The sequence below is a fragment of the Zea mays genome, chromosome 2 (assembly GCF_902167145.1).
Source record: "Zea mays cultivar B73 chromosome 2, Zm-B73-REFERENCE-NAM-5.0, whole genome shotgun sequence".
NCBI classification, from domain to species: Eukaryota; Viridiplantae; Streptophyta; class Magnoliopsida; order Poales; family Poaceae; genus Zea; species Zea mays.
In genome coordinates, this window is record NC_050097.1 from 68,924,811 (window position 1) to 68,948,680 (window position 23,870).

Below are 23,870 nucleotides of genomic sequence, written 5' to 3' on the forward strand. Positions count from 1 at the left end.
TTAAACTTTAATAAACACCTCCTTAGGGCTAGTTTGCAGCCCAAAAACCCATAGGTTTCCTGGCCTTTTTCCTAGGAAGAAAGTTCACACGAACACTTTTCTTGGGTTTATTCATCTGTTTGTTTGGAAGTCCATCATCCGACGGGCTTTCGTCCAGGGAGCCTTTTTCTGGTTGGGAACAACCCTGGCCTCCGGAGGCCAGATGATTCTCTTCGATGATCCCGCGACGCCGCCAACCCTGGCCTCGGCAGCATCTTCCCCAACACTGAGGCCCCTGCTCTCCGCGACGCCAACGTCCAGCCTCGGGAGCACCTCCCCGACGCCATCCCCAGCCTCGCCTCCCCGGACGCCATCCCCGCGAGCAACTATGTTGCCGCTCCACCGTCTTCTCCGAAGGCATCCCCTTCCCCTCGACAATGTCAACTCTGTAGATCTTGATTTTTTTCATGTTGTGTGCTCTCTCTCTCTCTCTCTCTCTCTCTCTCTCTCTCTCTCTCTCTCTCTCTCTCTCTCGGCGACTTCACGGGCGTGAGTCTGTCTGTCTGATTCTTTCTCGGAACTAGACTCGGCGACGAGGGAGTCGACCGAGCAGGCAGGGGAGATAGGATCCGGAGGCAGACGAGGAAAGAAAGGTCGTCGTTGTGGACTCTTTCGCAGTTGGGGAGCTGTCGAGCTGGTCAGGTAGAGACGGGGAAAGAATGGTGATGGCGTCTTGGTCTTGGGTCTGCTAGATGCATGCCTACTGCCTTATCGCAAAGCTAGCTTACCTGGTCATACGAATTGAGGTAGTAGAAATTATTGCTATGAGTCCATGAACGTTAGTTGCAGCACCTCATTTTCCAGTCTGAGCGCAGCCATGAATGCTTCTTGAGGGACATCAACCCTTTCTATTGCCTTCATCCTTTGCTTTCCTTCAACCTGGTTGCAAACATCCAGTGACTATTATTATATCAGATCTCAAATGGGATTCTGCTAAATGGAGCTACTAGTCATTCGTTGTATTCTATGAAAACTTGAAGTCAGTATACTACTTATGTATTATACACAGTGACAATATACTACTTATGTATTATATCAGCATCACTGTTTTTTTACATTTTGTTAATTTCTACAGTTCTGTTGTTTTTTAACATTTTCTTTATTTGACCACGCAACATTGCTGATCATACACCACATTGATCAGTTCAATCATAGGAATCAATGTGGTGTACTGCAGTTCAATCCTTCGTGTTAGCTTGCTGTCAATGCAGTATTTGTTTTGCCAATGCAGTATCTATCAATGTGGTGAACTATAATATCTACTTTGTCAATGCAATATATGTTCAACTCTGGTATCAGTTTTGTCATTGTGGTGTATCTGTTTTGTATGTTCACCTGAAACAATAGACATATTGGTGTTAGAAAGTCAATCCTTGAATATTGGTGTTTTGAGCTATCAGTTCAATCCTTCATATTGGTGTTAGCTTGTCATTTTTTCAGGTTAACAATACTTGTATGTTCAGAGTGTTCAGAAAATTCTCATGTTTTATCTAGTATGTTCAGAGTATTTTTAACAATACATGAGTATTGGTGTTAGCTTTCTGAACACTCTGAACATACGCCTGGAATGAGTGAAGTGTTCAACGGCTAGAATGAGTATTGGTGTATAGCTTTCTAAACATATGCCTGGAAATCTCACATGCTCTTGTTGGGTAGACAGGCAAAATTTTATCTGTATCGTCTTCCAAATGGCAGACATGATTTTATCTATCTCGTGGAAATTTCCCCTGGGAAACCTGTGTTCAGAGGTTCATTGGGTAGAGTTTTCCTTCCAAGGATATTTATCTATTGTTGCCAAACTAGTCCTTAAATTTTAATTCCTCTTCAAGCTCAGAAAGTTGTTTTATATAAGGAGGTGTTTGATTCCTCTAACTAAAGTTTAGTTTGTTCACATCAAATATTTGAATATTAATTATGAGTATTTAGTATAGGTGTTGGTCCTTGCTTTTGGCTTCCAAGAGAAATCAAGAACAAGGCAATACAAATGAGTATACTCTTTTTCTCCCTTTAGTAAATTCTCTTTTTTGAAGGGGTTGACTAAAGCGAGAAGGTAGAATATGAATGAAATCTTAGAGCATTTTGAGTACAAAGAAATTATACTGCAAATAATGATGAAAATAACATAGCAAAACAACTTAGATAATTAACTTAATCACGTCTCCTTTCCTTATGAGTGATTACAAAGATACTTCGGCTTTACAAAAGAGAGCACGAAGGTAAAATGAAACACCTTCGGAGGAGAAGGAATTCTAGTGCACTCTGTTTGTCATCGTGTCGTAATCCATGGTACTATTTCTCTATTTATAGAGATGAGGTATAGATTTGTATGAAATTACAAACATGCCTACAAGTCCTATTTACGTGATCTATGAATTTTGTAGGGGTAAAGTTGTCTTTTCTCCTTTACTTCGAGCTAGTCAAGCATCTGGATTCTTTTTTCCTATCTACTTTATTCATTGATGTCTCTAATCGAAGCTCTTTCATTTGATCTCGTTCTTGTATCAACCCTTCGAAGTTGAAGCTCTTCAACTTCGCTTCCGCTTCATGCGCTAGTTTGGACGAAGGCTAGCTTCACCATTCTTTGATAACACCTTAAATATGTTTTAGTACATAATGCAACACTTCGAGGACCTTCGACAATAGAGGTTCCCAATAATAGGCTTAATTAGGTTTAATAAATGTGTCTCATCTTTTAGTCTTCATCTATGTAATAAGTTTTATAATTATACTATATTTAATACTCGTAATTATGATTCAAACATTTTATGAGACAGTGACTAAACTTTAGTATGGTGAAACCAAACACCCCCTAAGTGTAAGCTCTATGTTATAATTAATACTATTTAAAAATATAAATAGTTCCTTTATCTTTGTGTTTATATATTCTACTTTTATCCACTATTTTGATCATAAAATAGAGAGGGGAAGGTTAGGACTGCTAACAACATCTTTTACAACATGTTATCAGGTTGACAAGCTCTATGTCGATATTGACATTAAAGTCGCCACTAGTCTTCAACACCGACACTTGTGCCGACGTTCTCACCACAACTACCTCGACGACGTCGATATCTGACGTTGCTAACGGAACATACCTCTACCTACATCTAATCTACATTGTATCGGTATGCATTGTCACTATCAAACTATCACGACAATGTTAAACGTGTTAGGGCCTGTTTGGCAATAATTTTTATCAAGTCATGGTTTTACAATACTATACTTTACAATTGTCATGACAATACCGTAGTTTTGCCCAACTCCAAAAATACTATGGTTTTCAGAAACTTTGTTTGGATACAATATTATAAACCATGGTATTATTAGACAAAAGCTAGCAGTGACATTAAAACTTTGGATCGGAGTGGAGTTTTCAATACTCCAAAATAGCATGGTATTTAGAATACTATGGTTTTGAAAACATAGTTTCCAAGAATACAACCAAACACCTTATGGCATAAAATAATATGGTTTTAGTAAAAACCATGGTATTGCCAAGAAACTATAAAAATACATTACGTACAAACATGCCCTTATGTTGTATGTATCTACTAACCATAGTCATGATGGTATGTGAGTTAGGTCAAATCGACGTCCTATAAGGTACGAAAGAACCATATATTGCATATTGTGTTTGTCTAGTCATTAAGTTGGACAATTGTTTTTTCCTAATTATCATACACACGATACATAAAAATGTTAATGGAGTATATATCTGAAGTATATGTATACATGAACAGTTCCTGCTATACATAGATTGTAACTAGGTCATTTATAATAAAAAATAAAAATATATTTGGTCTACATACCATGAAGTCCTTATACAAACATGCTTACAACCACATGTATGTAATGTGTGGTTGCACACACGTATAGAACCCCTATGTGCTAATTTAGGGCCTGTTCGGTTGCGCAGGATCGAAAGGGATTGGTGGATATTTTGAATAGGAGAGGATTAAATCCCCTCTAATCCCTCTCAATCCCCTTCAAAGCCGAACAAAGCCTTAGGGATGTCGGTCGTAGTGTAGCATGTATGGCCACCATGTGTGATCTGCAACCAACAATTATAGATGTTCAAATGTGTAGTTTGATATAGCCTAACACGAACAAGGGACAAATACGACACAAATTGGCCATGCCAGGTACAGGCATATGACATGGCTACAGTTCTATGCCAGGCCATGCTAGCATGACACATTGGTAGCTAGGCCTGCTGGGAGGCTTCTTCTTCTTCTGAAGGTCCCAAAACACTAACTTAACAACTATGTCTTAGCATGCATCGAGTGTTATAGGTATAATGCCGAAGGCAACCTTCGTTTGGACCGAATACACCCGTAAGGATAAAGCCACAAGCTTCAAATGAATGACATGAGCACGTAGCGGATGAACAAGCCAAGGCCAGGTGAAGTCTCCAAGACTTGTTCAACAAGATAACTGAAGGAAAAGACAGCTTTGCCCTTAGCACATTCACTAGCTCAAATGTATATGCTTAAGGGCACGATTGTAATTTTGCTGAAGTTGTACCCTACGACTATAAATTGAGAAACAATGACATGCATTGTCCAGGCTTTTTTGGCTAGAGAGGAACAAATTGCTCTGTCTACGAAACTATACTTCCATTACCTTCATCCAGTTATCTTACAAAGTCGAAGTTATACTTCCTTTACCTTCATCCAGTTATCTTACGAAGTCGAAGGTATATATGTAATCTTCTTTTCACATATCTTCATATTATTCCCCCTACTTTCCAGAGCATGTACATTATCAGCAATCAAAGCCACAACCTTCGGGCTTAGTTGTTTCGACAAGTCCATCATCAAGTCACTGGGTGATGCCTCATCCCTCATACCAGGACCTTCACCATACGAGCAGCAACTTCTAGGCCAATCACAATTTTCCGCACAGAACATGTCACACAAGGTTTAAAATAGGGCTATGCAAAATAGTGACACCATTTAGTTCGAGGCTACAAGGCTATTGCGTGGCTATAGCGCAGTTATAGAAAATAACGGATTTATAAAAAACATAAGAATATGCATGATTTATGAAAAAAAAGTACGGAAGTCAAGATATTTGACTAAAACCAATATGTTTCCAAGGCTCTAGGAGACTAGAGACACTACACAATACATGATTCATGGAATTCAAGTGTTTAGCACTTTAATAACATAGTTAGCCACTAGCTAGGCAGCATCACAGCATGATGATTAATAGGTTTACTTGGTTCTAAATACTAGAGTAGTAAAGAATTTATCATCACTAACATGGTAGCAACACAATACAATGATTTAGTACATACCACAAAAAACTTACTAATGTAATCTATTGAATAAGCATAGAGTCATCTAAATAAGAAGAATGAGCATTAAGGACTATTGATCCATGTCAATATCATGTGCATCATCTTATTATGTATAAAGCAAGTTTGGGTTGTTATGTATGAAGCAAGTTTAGGTTGATCTTCATTGCAATAATTAATATCTGAGCTTCCTCATGACATTCATTTTTTTGGCCCGCCGTGAAAAATAGAAATAGTGTGGCTATTTGTCACACCCGGTTTTAGAAGCGAATGCGAACCATGTACGTGCCAGGATCAGAAATTCACGTACACAACGATTACATAAATAACTCATCATAGCACAATGCTTCGAATAACATTAAAGGATGAGTAATAATATTAAAGACTAGAGTCATTTACATAATATAAATTAAAGTACACAGAATCGAAATGTAGCCAACGTAAACAAACCCACCACATGCAGCTAACTGGGGGTGGTCGCTAGCCTAATCCTCGAACCCGTCGAAGTCCTAGAACTCCTAGAGATCCGCCTCGACACCTTCTTCTTTACCTGAGCATAGATTGCACCAAAGGCAACCTGGTGTTTTGTGAAAGCAAGGGTGAGTACACATCAACGTACTCAGCAAATGTCTCGTTTGGCTGCAGTGGACTAGCTTTATGTGGGGTTAAGGTCAAGTAGTTGCTTTAAGTTGGTCGGGTAATTATTACTAGTAGAGAGCCAGGTTTTAGCATTAACCCAAGTTGTTAACCCAAAAGTACTCTTTCCAAACGGAAAGAATACCAGAAACTATAAACATAATCATAATCATAATCAAAACCATCAACCTCATTATCACATGTAAACAAAACATCTCTGATCAATGTGTCTCTAATCAATGGAGCTCCCTTGGCCGCTCATAACCGGGAGCACGACTGATATATCAGTTTCATAACACTCTGCAGATGTTGCACATTTTACCCACGAGCAGTGATTCCCTCTCTAGCCCGGGCTTGCAAGACCCTTCACAACAACACTGTTTGGCATTTTCGGCGGCCGGGGGTCGGCCGCCGAAAATAACATGTTATTTTTGGCGGCACGCTTCAGCCGCCGAAAATAAGCCCGTTTTCGACGGCTACTGACACAGCCGCCGAAAATTGCGTTATTTTTGGCGGCCTCTGACAGCCGAAAATAACATGTTATTTTCGGCGGCTACTGACACAGTCGCCGAAATTTAACGTGTTATTTTTGTCGGTCGACCCCTGGTCGCCGAAAATAACGTATTTTAAACAACCGGCTCGACTTCTTCTTCCTTCATTCTCTCCTTCTCTTCTCTATCTGCCTCGCGCCGCGCCGCCGCCACGCCTCCCACCCGCGCCGCGCCTGCCTCCCGGCCCTGACATGTCGCTCCTGTCCGTGCCGCCGCGCTCCCGGCGACCCGCCACGACGCCCTGCGCCATTTGCCGTCTCCCGCCGCCCCCGCTCCTCCTCTGCCAAGACCAAGGTTAAATTAATTTTTTGCGCATTTTATTCCATATTTTCACCGGCCATTATTTAATTGCCGCTGAAATTAGTATATAATTGTAATTAAGTTTGTTTGATTAGTGTGTGTGATTATTATTATTGTTTAGTTTGATTTCATTAATATATTAGAGGTATATTGTATTTATGGCATTAATTTCATATTAATATGTGGTACTATTATATTATTAGTTTTATAAGTAAATTATATTGGTAAGTAGAATTATTGCATTATTAGGGTACGTGGTACTTAGTTTGATTTGATTAATATTATATCATTCTTTTTTTATATAAGTAATATATTGTTTAGTGGCAGCGAGGTTATGCTGCCGAAATTTGTTTGGGTCCTGCTAGCTTGCTGTCGCGAGGTTATAGTGCCGAATTTTTTTGGGTCCTGCTAGCTTGCTGTGGGTTTAGAACCTATCCTTGCCTATACATGTAGGACCGAAACCCTTGACGAAGTTAAATAATGTTTTCATGATATGGTTCGGTTTATCAGTCTCAGACATGGCTGAAGATCGTGCATGGATGTACAATGGCTGGAGTAGGAATGGACGTCATTCTGATGATTGGATAGCCAAGACCAAAGATTTTGTAGACCACGTATTCTCCTTGTCATTAACCGGCACTGTTAGATGCCCTTGTAGGCGGCACGAAAACAATATATTTCTTAATAAGGAAAGAGTTAGCCTAGATCTTTGTCAGTTTGGATTTATGCTCGGATATGAGGTGTGGGAACATCATGGTGAGGTAGTACCCAACCGGAATGTAGAAGAGGAGGAGAACAATGATTGGGCTGGCGATGATGCGATGCATGAGATGCTAGATTCGCTACGTCTAGAATTAAACCTAAGCTCCGAGGATCCTGCCACACCAGAGGTTTCCAGATTTTTTAAACTACTAAAAGACTCTGAAGAGCCGTTGCATGAACACACATATGTGAGTATACTCACTTTTGTGACTCGACTCATGGCCATTAAGTCCAAGTACTTTTTCTCGAACAATTGTTACAATGAGATTTTAAAGTTATTAAGAGATGTGCTCCCAAAGCCCAATAAGTTGCCTAAAGACATGTACCATTCAAAGACAATTATCAAAGGTCTCGGTATGGATTATGAAAAGATTGATGTGTGCAAAAATAATTGTATGCTTTTCATGAAGGAGCATGCGGAAGAGAAAAAATGTCTGAAATATGGACAATCTAGATTTGTGGAAGTTGTTAATGATGAGGGTGACAAGGTGATGACAGATGTTGCACATAAGCAGCTCCGCTACTTGCCACTAACTCCTCGAGTGAAACAGTTGTTTCTATCTAAAAAATCGCTATGCACATGCGATGGCACAAAGAAGCTGTCCGTGATAACGATGACCTAATCGTGCACCCTTCAGATGGGGATGCTTGGAAGGCTCTCGACACGTTTGATCTTGACTTTGCAGCTGATCCGAGGAATGTTCGAATCGGCCTCGCGACCGATGGCTTCACACCTTTTGGTCAAATGGCATCATCATACTCATGTTGGCCCATCTTTGTTATTCCATACAACCTTCCACCTTCTCTTTGTATGAAATATGAATTTTATATTTCTTTGCTTAATCATTCCTGGCCCAGACTATCTTGGAAAGAACCTCAATGTCATGTTAAAACCCTTGATTGAAGAGTTGAAGGAGCTTTGGAAAGGAGTTGAAGCATACGATGTTTTTAAAAAATAGGTATTCAAACTTCGAGTTGCGTATTTGTGGTCGGTGCATTACTTCATGGCGTATGCTATTTTTACCAGTTGGAGTACACATGGTAGATTGACATGTCCATATTGCGGTTCAGATACAGATTGCTTCTGTCTTGCTCATGGTGGAAAGATCACTTACTTCGATTGTCATCGACGCTGGTTGCCCAGGAAACACCCCTTTAGGAGCGATAAGAAAAACTTTATAAAGAACAACGTGGTCACCAAAGGACCGCCTAAACGTCTTAATGCAACAGAAATATATGCTCAGCTGAACAACCTTGTCCTAAATGAAAAGGGGGACAAGTACGAAGGATTCGGAGTGGACCACAACTGGACACATATATGTGGTCTCTGGGAGCTCCCTTATATGTCGTCATTGATTCTTGTGCACAACATTGATGTCATGCACCAAGAAAGTAATGTTGTTGAAGCCCTCATACACATCTGCATGCATTTTGAAAAACAAAGGACAATCTGAAAGCTCGAAGAGATCTAGCAATGCTTTGTGACCGACCAACCCAAGTGCTCAATGACAACGGCAAGCCGCCACATGTCTTGTTCTGTCTTACCTCTAAAGACAAGATCGAGGTAATGAGATGGATGAAAAAAATTAAATTTCCCGATGGTTATGCTGCGGGCTTGAAAAGAGCTGTGAATTTGAAAATGGGAAAACTAACTGGGTTAAAGAGCCATGACTTCCATATATTAGTGGACAGGATTATCCCTGTCATGTTTCGTGGTTACATGCCCGACACCATGTGGCAAGCAATAGCTGAGCTAAGTTATTTTTACAGGCAGATCTGTGCCAAAGAAATAAGTAAAAAAATATGATGGAGAAGTTGGAGAAAGAAATACCAGTGTTGTTATGCAAGCTAGAAAAAAATATTCCCACCTGGATTCTTCAATCCGATGGAGCATCTACTTATTCACATTCCATATGAGGCAAAGGTTGGTGGACCTGTGCAATATAGGTGGATGTATCACATTAAACGTGCACTCAAAAACCTGCGAGGCATGGTTCAAAATAAGGCTAGAGTAGAAGGATGCATCACTGAAGCTTTTTTGCTAAAGGAAGTTTCATACTTCACGAGTGTGTATTTCGTAGAGGAACATAATGTCTATGCTGCTACCATGCGATACAATGTCAATGAGGAACCTCCTGTCAGTGATCTCAACATTTTCCAATGTAGAGGCACAAGTACTAGTAAGGGCACGTTCTACCACCTTAGCATGGATGAAAGAATGTTTGCATTGCTATACATGTACTCTAATATGGAAGAGATGGAGCCATATTTCATGTAAGTCTTTATTTTACCCCATACTTTCTTTGCCAAGGAGCCATATTTAATTACCTATTTGTCGTACATTAAGTTCAACGAGGAAAATTGGACTTATTCCCATCAGCCTACAAGCAAACAACTAGATATGATGCGACGACATGGGAGGCAAGGAAGACCTAATTTTGTTGACTGGTTTCGGGAGCATGTAAACTCTTTATGTTCCTTACTTTGATGTCATTTAGCCTTTTACGCGAGGTAGTCATTTTAACTGTATATTATTTGCAGTGCATAAAGACTCCTAACATATACGAGGACTTGAAAGTCCTTTTTCCGAAGTATGGCAAATGATGTAATCATGCTCTCTTTTAAAGCTTCAGGAGCAGGAGTTGCAACCTTTTCAGACGAAATTTGCACTGTGGCCTTTTCTTCTGTTGCCTTTTCTTCAATTTCGGCAGGCTTTTTCTCAGTGGGCTCTGAAGGCCCAGCTTTGGTTTCAGTTTGAATTATTGTAGCTTCGACTTGTGCCTGTTTCGTTTCAGCTTCGGGTTGCGCCTTAGAAGCTTCGACAATTTTTCTGGCAAGAGCAGGACTCAAGGTTTTGGCTGTTTCTATCACATCCAGTACATTTACCATTCTCCTCCTCTTAGGAGTTACAACAGAACCCATTTGTACCTTCGGTGCTGTTGCCTTTTTTGGAGGGCTCAAAACCTCTAGCATCTTCGTTATTTCTTCAATTTCTGGCTTTTCAGTCTTATCAACCTTCGTCTCAACCACCTTGACTGAAGGTAACTTCGGCATTATAGCCGGCTCTTCAGTCCTCTTCGCAGGAGGAGCGGTCTCTTTTGTTTTGGCGGCTGAAGAGGTCCCTTCATCAAACTCAGGCACCACAGCCGGTTCAATGCAACGTGGCCGGTGGGTAAGTACCTTCATCTTTTTGCCCGCAGCCTTCGACATAGGCTCAGCTGGGGCAGCCAAAGCAGCAGCTTTTCTCTTCTTCCCCTGTCCCCACAGCGGGTAGCGGTAGTCAGGGTAGACGAAGCCGATGGTGTCAAAAACTCTGTTCATTCTCTTTTTTCCTCTACCTCCAAAGACTGCAGATAGCGCATTATCTTCTGCCTTGGAATAAGCTCCAAGCAGCTCATCACTTGTAGCTTCGATGCATTTCTGCTAGTCATCATTTGGTTCATTGAACTTATCCCCATACCTGAATGTATACTTCAGTCGGACCAGATCACCTTCGCTAGACTTGGTGATGGTCTCCTTCGGCATTTCCCAGCTCTCTACAAGCGGCCATACTCTGAATGCTATATGCTCTTGAATTAAATATCTTGTACCAATGAAGAAGCAGACAGTACCGAATGCCTTCTGACATGCTTCGGCGGCGTCATCAACTTCGACCTTCGACTTTTGGAGACCGAAGCAGGACCATATCGGGCGCATGATAACCTCCTTGATGTCCTCCCTCGCTGTCAAGTCGTTCTTCACATAAAACCATTCTTCCATCCAAGCTCCGGGCCATCTCTTCCGAAATGTTGGCACCGGGTGGCTCGCGTTGGGGCGAGCGATAAATCCATAACCGCCAAAATTGTTATGATATTGTTCTTTGCCCATGGCCTTCGTCTCATATACTAGCTCGTGCATACTGCAAAAGTGAAAGGGAAATGTGCCCTTGGGCCATTTCTAAGTATTTTGGTGATTGAGTGCAAACACAAGTGCTTAAATGTGAAAATATGCCCATGGATGAACAAAGTGCAAATCACAAGTAAAGGTATGTTTCTAAGCCTTAGTACATTGGTTTTGTGTACTAATATCTTGTCCAAGTGTTAGAAACAGGAAGAAGAAGAAAAGAAAGGAAGTGGAGAGTGGCTGTGTAAAGCCAAAGGCTACTTCGGGCTGGGGCACCGGACTGTCCGGTGTGCACCGGACAGTGTCCGGTGCGCCAGACCAGCGCGGAGCAAACCAGCCGCTCTCGGGTTTTTCTCCGGCGACTTCGGCTAAAATTCATCGGACTGTCCGGTGTGCACCGGACTGTCCGGTGAGCCAACGGTCGGCCGGGCCAACGGTCGGCCGCGCGATCGGCGCGCGACACGTGGCCGAGCCAACGGTCGGAAGGAAGCACCGGACTGTCCGGTGTGCACCGGACTGTCCGGTGCGCCAGATCTGCAACGGTTGGCAACGGTCGGCTTCGCCATTTAAGGAAAGGAATCGGGCACCGGACAGTGTCCGGTGTGCACCGGACTGTCCGGTGCGCCCGACGACAGAAGGCAAGGATAGCCTTCCAGATGTGCTCTCAACGGCTCCTAGCTGCCTTGGGGCTATAAAAGGGACCCCTAGGCGCATGGAGGAGAAAACCAAGCATTCTTTGAGCACTCTTGATCACTCACACATCAATCTCGCGCACTTGTTCGACATTCTAGTGATTTGAGCTCCGTTCTAGTGTGCTAGTCTTTTGAGCTCAAGTCTGGGTCTTGTGTGTGCGTATTCGCTGTGATCTTTGTGTTGTGTGTGAGTTGCTAATCCCTCCCTTGCTCTGTGATTCTCTGTGAACATCTTTTGTAAGGGCGAGAGGCTCCAAGTTGTGGAGATTCCTCGCAAACGGGATTGAGAAAAGAAAAGCAAGAACACCGTGGTATTCAAGTTGATCATTGGATCACTTGAGAGGAGTTGAGTGCAACTCTCGTCCGTTGGGACGCCACAACGTGGAGTAGGCAAGTTTTTGTACTTGGCCGAACCACGGGATAACCACCGTGTCATCTCTGTGATTGATTTCTTGTGGTTATTGTGTTTTGACTCCTCTCTAGCCACTTGGCCATACTTGTGCTAACCCTTAACAAGTTTTGTGGCTTAAGTTTTGAAGTTTTACAGGATCACCTATTCACCCCCCCCTCTAGGTGCTCTCAATTGGTATCAGAGCCATTCTCTTCACAAAGGGACTTACCGCCCGAAGAGATGGATCCTAAGGGGAAGGGAATCGTGATCAACGACAAAGAGAAGGAATCCTTCGTCAACGAGCCAAGGGACGACAAGCCTACCGACTCCGGCTCGGGGCATAGACGGAAGGAAGGGAAGAAGAAGAAGACAAGGCGCATCAAGGAGATCATCTACTACGATGATAGTGATGAATCTACTTCTTCCCAAAAGGATGATGACAACGACTATAAAAAGACGGTCAATTCGAACTTTTCATTTGATTATTCTCGTATTCAACATAGTTCGAATTCGCATTTGCTTTCCATTCCTCTTGGCAAACCCCCACACTTTGATGGGGAGGACTACGGATTTTGGAGTCACAAAATGCGTAGTCACTTATTCTCTCTCCATCCAAGCATATGGGAGATTGTGGAGAATGGAATGAAATTTGATAGCTCGGATAGCCCTATGCTTATAAATGAACAAATTCATAGAAATGCACAAGCTACTACTGTTCTCTTAGCATCTTTGTGCAGGGAAGAATACAATAAGGTGAGTGGCTTGGACAATGCCAAGCAGATATGGGACACCCTCAAGATCTCTCACGAGGGGAACGACATCACCATGCTCACCAAGATGGAGTTGGTGGAGGGCGAGCTTGGACGATTCGCCATGATAAGGGGAGAGGAGCCAACTCAAACCTACAACCGGCTCAAGACCCTTATCAACAAAATAAGGAGCTACGGAAGCACGCGTTGGACGGATCACGACGTCGTCCGCCTAATGCTCAGGTCCTTTACCGTTCTTGATCCTCATCTCGTGAACAATATTCGTGAGAATCCCAGGTACACGATGATGACGCCCGAGGAAGTGCTTGGAAAATTCGTGAGCGGGCGGATGATGATCAAGGAGGCAAGATACGTTGACGACGCATTGAACGGTCCACTCCACGAGCCTCAACCCATTGCTCTAAAGGCAACGAGGAACAAGGAGGCGCTACCCAGCAAGGTGGCGCAAATTGAGGCGGCCGGTCTTAATGAAGAAGAAATGGCCCTCATTATCAAGAGATTCAAGACGGTGCTAAAGGGTCACAATGGACAGCCAAGCAAGACTAAGACCAAGGGGAAGCGATCATGCTTCAAATGCGGTAAGCTTGGTCATTTTATTGCTAACTGTCCCGATAATGATAGTGACCAGGAAAAGGGAAACAAGAGGGAAAAGAAGAAGCATTACAAGAAGGCAAAGGGCGAGGCGCATCTAGGCAAGGAGTGGGACTCGGATTGCTCCTCGTCCGACTCCGACAATGAAGGACTCGCCGCCACCGCCTTCAACAAATCAACCCTCTTCCCCAACGAGCGTCACACATGCCTTATGGCAAGGGAGAAGAAGGTATGTACTCGCAACTCTACCTATGCTTCTTCAAGTGAGGACGAATCTAGTGATGAGGATGAAGTAGATTATTCATGTTTGTTCAAGGGCTTAGATAGATCTAAGATAGACAAAATTAATGAATTAATTGATGCCTTGAATGAAAAGAATATACTTTTAGAAAAGCAAGAGGATTTGTTGTATGAAGAGCATGATAAATTTGTTGAGGCACAAAAATCCTATGCTTTAGAAGTTAAAAGAAATGAAATGCTTTCTTTTGAACTATCTACTTGTCATGAAACCATTTCTACTTTGAAAGGTGTCAACAATGATTTAAATGCTAAATTAGAAGTAGCAAATAAATCCAATTCTTGTGTAGAAAATGTTGTTATTTGCAATAGATGTAAAGACTTTGATATGGATGCTTGTAGTGAACACATAGCTTCTATTGCAAAGTTAAATAATGAAGTGGCTAGTCTTAATGCCCAACTTAAGACTAGCAAAAGTGAATTTGATAAGTTAAAATTTGCAAGGGATGCTTACACAATAGGAAGACATCCCTCAATTAAGGATGGACTTGGCTTCAAGAGGGAAGCCAAGAACTTAACAAGCCATAAGACTCCCATCTCCACCAAGGAGAAAGGGAAGGCTCCTGTGGCTAATAGTGTTAAGAAGAATCATGCTTTCATGTACTATGATAGGAGATATTCTAGAAATGCTTTTAGAGGTCATGATGTTTTTGATTCACATGCTTATGACTCTTATGCTATGACTGCTTCTAGTTCTCATGTTATGCATGGTAGAAATGGGCTTAGAAGAAATGTTGTTCATCAAATGCCTAGGAGAAATGTTGTTAGGAAAGTAGTAAATGAACCCTCTACAGTTTATTGTGCTTTGAATGCTTCCTTTGCAATTTGTAGAAAGGATAAGAAAATTGTTGCTAGGAAGCTAGGGGCAAAATGCAAGGGAGACAAAACTTGCATTTGGGTCCCTAAGGATATTTGCACTAACCTTGTAGGACCCAACATGAGTTGGGTACCTAAGACCCAAGCATAAATTTGCCTTGCAGGTTTATGCATCCGGGGGTTCAAGCTGGATTATCGACAGCGGATGCACAAACCATATGACGGGGGAGAAGAAAATGTTCACCTCCTACGTCAAGAATAAAGATTCCCAAGATTCAATCATATTCGGTGATGGGAATCAAGGCAAGGTAAAAGGGTTAGGTAAAATTGCAATTTCCAATGAGCATTCTATTTCCAATGTGTTTTTAGTAGAGTCTCTTGGTTACAATTTACTATCTGTTAGTCAATTGTGCAGCATGGGGTATAACTGTCTATTCACTAATGTAGATGTGTCTGTCTTTAGAAGAAGTGATGGTTCACTAGCTTTTAAGGGTGTATTAGACGACAAACTTTATTTAGTAGATTTTGCAAAAGAAGAGGCCGGTCTAGATGCATGCTTAATAGCTAAGACTAGCATGGGCTGGCTGTGGCATCGCCGCTTAGCACATGTGGGGATGAAGAACCTTCACAAGCTTCTAAAGGGAGAACACGTGATAGGACTAACTAATGTTCAATTCGAAAAAGATAGACCTTGTGCAGCTTGTCAAGCAGGGAAACAGGTGGGAGGCTCTCATCACACCAAAAATGTGATGACGACATCAAGACCCTTGGAGATGCTGCATATGGACCTTTTTGGACCCGTCGCCTATCTGAGCATAGGAGGAAGTAAGTATGGTTTAGTTATTGTTGATGACTTTTCCCGCTTCACTTGGGTATTCTTTTTGCAGGAAAAGTCCGAAACCCAAGGGACACTCAAACGCTTCCTCAGGAGAGCTCAAAATGAGTTTGAGCTCAAAGTGAAGAAGATAAGGAGCGACAACGAATCCGAGTTCAAGAACCTTCAAGTGGAGGAGTTCCTTGAAGAGGAAGGGATCAAGCACGAGTTCTCCGCTCCCTACACACCACAGCAAAATGGTGTGGTAGAGAGGAAGACACACCCGGGTTTCGGGGCACCAAGACCCGAGCGCGAACATAATCATCAGGTGTGCTGGGACCAAGTCTCACACATATGATGAATCATGGCACAGGATCGAATGTCACATCTTTACTATATAATAGGAGTTCTATACAAAATAAATAAATAATTACATTATAAGGAGACAACGGTCCAGCAACCCAAAGTTGACTGGGAGACGATGGCCTAGATCTCTCACGAACTCATCACAGCATCCTCCATGCGCCTCATCCTGTGGTACCTGTTCTTGACCTGTGGGGGGGTGTGAGACAGCAAGAGTGAGCTCACATACGTTCATCGCTCAACAAGTTGTGGGGAATAATGTGCATGAACTCGCCAAAGGTGGGAGCTCACGTGAAGTGTAAGGCTTACCAAAGAGGATGGTTAGAGTTGAGCATTGCTTTTAAAGTTGGTCAAAATTTTATTAGCAATCACTAAGTATAAGTAAATACCAACCCAATTAAGTAGTAGAACAAAAGTAACAACCTCACCTGCGATGCAATGCATATGACAAATTGAGTTTAAGTTCCATAATTTAATCATCAGAGAGTCCTGAGCTGCTCATGACCGTGAGCTCGGCTAGTATACCAGTTTTACACTCTGCAGAGGTGGTACCCTTTACCCACAAGTCATGTTACCCATCTGCCAAGGGATCGCGACTTCCCATACACCTCTACCGAGGAGGCGAGGCAGGGTAACACTACGAGGCCTTTACAAAGTTCCACTAGCTTCAGAAAACCCGCTACAGTTTATGGGAAGCTCCAATGCAGGAATCCCTTGCAGGACCGCCATCGCAGCAAAATCCTCCCGAGGGCCTCCCTACACTGACCACTCCCCTACTGCCCTTGCCCCTTTCGAGTAAGGTAGTCCTCCACTAGCTTTCCTAATTAATCAGCCAAGGGCGTCCATAAACCCTTGTGGTGGCACGTGTTTCTCAAGTTAAGCTCTATGTTCCAATTAACATTAATGATCTTGACATGAACATAAATAGAATAACAAAATAACTGGAACATAGATATGATAAATAATTATCCCAAATCCATGTAAAGCAATAGCAAACTACCCAAGTGATTCAGGGGTAAACAAGGTAATGAGATGAACAATCTAGGGTTACCTATTGGGTCCCATCAAAATTAACCTATGCATGATCATTATGATTAATTAGAACATGAGTGGGTAAAAGAAGTGATCAAGGGCACAACTTGCCTGAGACTTGAGATTCCAGGTACCAGGATGATCTTCAAATGACTCGCAACCTCACGCTAGTCGTAGCAATACAACAAACATGGTATAGGCAAAAATTAACATTACACCAAACATAAGAATAAACTACGCAATAATAATCTACGCGATGTTACGAGATCGTAGAAACAAGAACCACTAAATTCGGAGTTGCGCTTACCAAGATATGAATTTCGGAAATTATTTAGTGCTTAGAATAGATTAATCCAAATGAATAATTTTAATTCAAGTTTCATGGCTAAACAGTGTTACTAGTTGGTAGACAATATTAATACAAAATTATTGCAACTGGAATGACTCAATTTGGAGCTAAAATGAATTATATATGAATTTCTCAAGTTTCTAGAATTGTTTTTGTACTAAAAACTAATTTCTATAATTATTTCTCTATTTTTAATCCCTTCTGGACTGGGCCTCGAATTCCAGAAACATCAGGGGCTAGCGCGTAAGTTTTCCCGAGACTCAGAACACAGTGAGCGTGGACGGCGGGTTTATTATGTGAAAACAGAGGGTCTCTTTATGAAGTTTGCCACGCGAAGGGGTATCCGGAAATCCAGACCGTCCGATCTCTGCCCATCGGCCCAGATTATGTCTACGCAGCAAATAACGTATAACTATTTTCGATCGCCAGATCTAACATCCACGGTTCTCATTCGCTTACCCCCAGATCTAATCCTAGACGTCTGGAACCGATCCAACGGTCACGATGCCATTAGCCGAACAAGTACGCCTGACCCGATCCGAGACGTCCGCGGTTTGATCAACAGCGCAGCGCCCAGCGACCTTCCCGCCCTAACCAGTACCGTCCACTTCCAGATCGACGGACGCGCCCGCGTCTTCTACCTACCGACGGCTAAACGCAGCGGCGCGGCTCCGCCCAGTTCTTCTCCAACGCCGAGACCCCGACGATGGAGCCACATGCCGCGACGGTGTTGCCATAGGATCAACCCGACCGCCCACCAGTGCTCGATTCTCCACCCAGAACATGGTCACCAGTAGCGGGGAAAGAAGAACGCCCGAGAGCTGTCTTACCTGATATCGTACCGCAGAAGCTTCCGTCCATGACGTAGAGCCGGTCCATGCCCATCTCTGCGGCCACCACCACCATTTGCCACTGTTGCCGTACTCTGGTGTCCGAGTAGCGGCACATCGCCACGGCCACCGCTTTGGTTGCAGCAGCAGAGGGCTGTTCGCGTGCATGGGGAGGGAGGAGAGATGAGAGGACACGGCGACGAAGACTCCAACCCAACCGTGAGGCGATTGATGAGCAAGGGCGAGCGCTGGGATTATATAGTACGGGCACGGGGGCAGGTAGAGTCCGCACGGATGGCGAGAAACACGGCCGGGATCTGTTAGGAGTTGCGCAGTTCGTGGGAAAGAGAAAGCTCCGCCATATGGGTCCACTCGTCAATGGCACATAGGATTGAGTCATCAATGACATCATGCTGATGTCGCTCCGGCTAGAAAACATAAAATATTTCATGGATCCTGGACTTCAAATCGTGCTGGGAACGTGGCAAATCATGGCATGTTGAGACGGAAATGGGCCGGTACAAGTGAAAAATTGTAAAACAAAGTCGTACGACGTATATAACGTATATATTATTCGTAATGTAATTGTTTTTCTTTTCTTTTCCACAGGTGACATGTACATCAAGTACGTGGAGGACAAGACCATGGCCCATTTTGCAGGTGGCAAAAATGCCCCAACGTTCTTCGACTAATTAATCAGCTCGCTAGTTACTGTTAGGGCTTATCATTTCATGCTTCGAATAGGTAAGCAAAAGGTACGTTCTTGTTCGTTTTTGTGTTTATTTTCTATCATTTTCTATTTTATCAAATTCAAATTTAAATAAGTTTTGGAATTTCAAACACAAGGCAAATGTAGCAAACAAAATTGCGTCATGAGATGCAAGATTAATTTCCCTCATTTAATTAAATGCTTCAAGTAGGCAAAGAACACACAAATCAAACTCTTTGAATACATAACCTAATTACAACCCTATTCAAACAAACGATTTTAAATATGTAATTCATACACACATAAATAAGTATTTTTAAGAAAAATAATTTGTAGTGTATAAAAATTCTTTAGAGAGTACTTATAAATATATATTTCGACAAGGGATAGCTAAAATCATATAGGGATACTTTTATTAAATCTTTCTTAGAAACCATATTTATTTTAGGATAAGCAATTCAATGGTACTGGAATTCTATAAAAGGTACTCTATCTTAAATATTTGGAGAGAACTTACTAAAAGCTTATCATATGATTTTCAGGTGTTACAAATCCTACCCCCCTAACAGAAATCTCGTCCTCGAGATTTGTAAGAAAAAGGGATACAATAAGTTTGGTCTAGAATTTTGGTTTCTCATTTGGTTTTTTTTGAATCAAAGTTTTGTTTAAAGTTTTTTTATGGATATGTATGTCTAGCCATTTATTATGTCAGATGAGGCATGGTTACGGCAAGTATGTCTAGCCATTTATTATGTCAGATGAGGCATGGTTATGGCAAGTATAGGTTGTGGCAAGGAAGAGTATAATAAGGAAAGACTTTATCCAGAACTGTGGATCTTGATTCATCTGGTGAACCCGCTTGATCCTTGAAGCCTTGAGTTGGTGCTTATCCTTTCTTGATGGGGTCGATCATCTTCGGTCTCCAATCTCGGTGTCTCCATCTGAGCAGGGGGTTATAGTTAAGATAGCTGGGGTTTATGGGTAAGACATTTTTTCAATAGGTTCACATAGGTGGATTATGTAACCTATTGGGAGTGTATGGCTAAGTTGATCTATGGCACTAACTTAGGCTTAAGTGAATTAGGAGTATGGTTTTATACTTTGTACCAGCATTAAGTAATTCACACTAGATTGGATCAAATCTAGAATAAATTGATATGATTATTTTAGACTAGATAAGATCTACATAAATTTTGGATTATCTCATGGTGGTTATTCTAGAGTGGGATACATATACTAATGAGGGCAAGATGAATCCATAAGGATAAGGTAGAATCTTTTGAGGTCAGTTAGATCTATCTTTCCAAGATAAAATGAATCTATTAAAGTAATAAAGTATCTTTTAAGATAAGATAGATTTATCAAACTAGATATATTTTAATTAGGATAAGTTAGGATCTTTTGAGATGAGATGGATCTATGAGTGTATGATAGAATCTTTTTAGATGAGATGGATATTGTTAGGCTAGATACTTTAATGAGGAATAATCTAGTTTATCTAGTTATTTTATGAATTTTATTTATTTATATTTATGCCTATATGTATATGCAGATGTAATTGTGGACATTACTCCACAACCCATCACACTCAATCAAAGATCCAAATCAGACAAGTATCATAAGAACAAGCATTCAAGTTCATAGATATCTATATAAAAAAAATAGTTGTGTTTTTTTTTGTTCCTAGGAATAGGTCTCCTACTCCTAAAAGTTACTTTAGATACAGGACTTCAAAGTGTGAAATCCACATTTGTCTTTAGAATGAAGAGGTAAGAATAATCAGAGTGAAGCGGAAGTAGATGAGAAAAGATTTAAGAAAAAAAATTAGAAAAGAATCAGAGTAAGGTAAGTAGGTAAGGGTTGTCCAGTTCTATCTAGGTTTCGTCCTACAGTCAACATTCCTCTGATACCACTTCTATCACACCCGGGTTTCGGGGCACCAAGACCCGAGCGCGAACATAATCATCAGGTGTGCTGGGACCAAGTCTCACACATATGATGAATCATGGCACAAGATCGAATGTCACATCTTTACTATATAATAGGAGTTCTATACAAAATAAATAAATAATTACATTATAAGGAGACAACGGTCCAGCAACCCAAAGTTGACTGGGAGACGATGGCCTAGATCTCTCACGAACTCATCACAGCATCCTCCATGCGCCTCATCCTGTGGTACCTGTTCTTGACCTGTGGGGGGGTGTGAGACAGCAAGAGTGAGCTCACATACGTTCATCGCTCAACAAGTTGTGGGGAATAATGTGCATGAACTCGCCAAAGGTGGGAGCTCACGTGAAGTGTAAGGCTTACCAAAGAGGATGGTTAGAGTTGAGCATTGCTTTTAAAGTTGGTCAAAATTTTATTAGCAATCACTAAGTATAAGTAAATACCAACCCAATTAAGTAGTAGAACAAAAGTAACAACCTCACCTGCGATGCAATGCATATGACAAATTGAGTTTAAGTTCCATAATTTAATCATCAGAGAGTCCTGAGCTGCTCATGACCGTGAGCTCGGCTAGTATACCAGTTTTACACTCTGCAGAGGTGGTACCCTTTACCCACAAGTCATGTTACCCATCTGCCAAGGGATCGTGACTTCCCATACACCTCTACCGAGGAGGCGAGGCAGGGTAACACTACGAGGCCTTTACAAAGTTCCACTAACTTCAGAAAACCCGCTACAGTTTATGGGAAGCTCCAATGCAGGAATCCCTTGCAGGACCGCCATCGCAGCAAAATCCTCCCGAGGGCCTCCCTACACTGACCACTCCCCTACTGCCCTTGCCCCTTTCGAGTAAGGTAGTCCTCCACTAGCTTTCCTAATTAATCAGCCAAGGGCGTCCATAAACCCTTGTGGTGGCACGTGTTTCTCAAGTTAAGCTCTATGTTCCAATTAACATTAATGATCTTGACATGAACATAAATAGAATAACAAAATAACTGGAACATAGATATGATAAATAATTATCCCAAATCCATGTAAAGCAATAGCAAACTACCCAAGTGATTCAGGGGTAAACAAGGTAATGAGATGAACAATCTAGGGTTACCTATTGGGTCCCATCAAAATTAACCTATGCATGATCATTATGATTAATTAGAACATGAGTGGGTAAAAGAAGTGATCAAGGGCACAACTTGCCTGAGACTTGAGATTCCAGGTACCAGGATGATCTTCAAATGACTCGCAACCTCATGCTAGTCGTAGCAATACAACAAACATGGTATAGGCAAAAATTAACATTACACCAAACATAAGAATAAACTACGCAATAATAATCTACGCGATGTTACGAGATCGTAGAAACAAGAACCACTAAATTCGGAGTTGCGCTTACCAAGATATGAATTTCGGAAATTATTTAGTGCTTAGAATAGATTAATCCAAATGAATAATTTTAATTCAAGTTTCATGGCTAAACAGTGTTACTAGTTGGTAGACAATATTAATACAAAATTATTGCAACTGGAATGACTCAATTTGGAGCTAAAATGAATTATATATGAATTTCTCAAGTTTCTAGAATTGTTTTTGTACTAAAAACTAATTTCTATAATTATTTCTCTATTTTTAATCCCTTCTGGACTGGGCCTCGAATTCCAGAAACATCAGGGGCTAGCGTGTAAGTTTTCCCGAGACTCAGAACACAGTGAGCGTGGACGGCGGGTTTATTATGTGAAAACAGAGGGTCTCTTTATGAAGTTTGCCACGCGAAGGGGTATCCGGAAATCCAGACCGTCCGATCTCTGCCCATCGGCCCAGATTATGTCTACGCAGCAAATAACGTATAACTATTTTCGATCGCCAGATCTAACATCCACGGTTCTCATTCGCTTACCCCCAGATCTAATCCTAGACGTCTGGAACCGATCCAACGGTCACGATGCCATTAGCCGAACAAGTACGCCTGACCCGATCCGAGACGTCCGCGGTTTGATCAACAGCGCAGCGCCCAGCGACCTTCCCGCCCTAACCAGTACCGTCCACTTCCAGATCGACGGACGCGCCCGCGTCTTCTACCTACCGACGGCTAAACGCAGCGGCGCGGCTCCGCCCAGTTCTTCTCCAACGCCGAGACCCCGACGATGGAGCCACATGCCACGACGGTGTTGCCATAGGATCAACCCGACCGCCCACCAGTGCTCGATTCTCCACCCAGAACATGGTCACCAGTAGCGGGGAAAGAAGAACGCCCGAGAGCTGTCTTACCTGATATCGTACCGCAGAAGCTTCCGTCCATGACGTAGAGCCGGTCCATGCCCATCTCTGCGGCCACCACCACCATTTGCCACTGTTGCCGTACTCTGGTGTCCGAGTAGCGGCACATCGCCACGGCCACCGCTTTGGTTGCAGCAGCAGAGGGCTGTTCGCGTGCATGGGGAGGGAGGAGAGATGAGAGGACACGGCGACGAAGACTCCAACCCAACCGTGAGGCGATTGATGAGCAAGGGCGAGCGCTGGGATTATATAGTACGGTCACGGGGGCAGGTAGAGTCCGCACGGATGGCGAGAAACACGGCCGGGATCTGTTAGGAGTTGCGCAGTTCGTGGGAAAGAGAAAGCTCCGCCATATGGGTCCACTCGTCAATGGCACATAGGATTGAGTCATCAATGACATCATGCTGATGTCGCTCCGGCTAGAAAACATAAAATATTTCATGGATCCTGGACTTCAAATCGTGCTGGGAACGTGGCAAATCATGGCCTGCTGAGACGGAAATGGGCCGGTACAAGTGAAAAA

The 23,870-nt window shown here is 42.4% G+C and overlaps 1 protein-coding gene and 1 long non-coding RNA gene across 3 annotated transcripts in view; both read right to left on the reverse strand.

Moving 5' to 3' along the window:
- Positions 1-23,566, reverse strand: part of LOC100284269 (dihydrolipoyllysine-residue succinyltransferase component of 2-oxoglutarate dehydrogenase complex) — a 41,681-nt gene extending 18,115 nt beyond the window's left edge. Inside the window, exons 1-2 of one of the 2 annotated variants that reach the window (XM_020547783.3) lie at positions 23,339-23,565; positions 18,415-22,326 (exon numbers count right to left, since the gene is read on the reverse strand). In XM_020547783.3, the coding sequence (XP_020403372.1) occupies positions 18,415-18,582 (168 nt within the window). In that variant the 5' untranslated portion in view covers positions 18,583-22,326; positions 23,339-23,565. Of the gene's footprint in view, positions 1-18,414; positions 22,327-23,338 lie in introns of both variants that reach the window. The other variant, XM_020547784.3, reaches the window with a different exon arrangement.
- LOC109944002 (uncharacterized) lies at positions 3,731-9,495 on the reverse strand. Its single transcript, XR_002267184.1, has 2 exons — positions 9,456-9,495; positions 3,731-4,090 (listed from the first exon to the last, which is right to left on the reverse strand). It is a non-coding gene; the product is annotated as an uncharacterized lncRNA (long non-coding RNA).
- Positions 23,567-23,870: the final 304 nt, after the last annotated feature.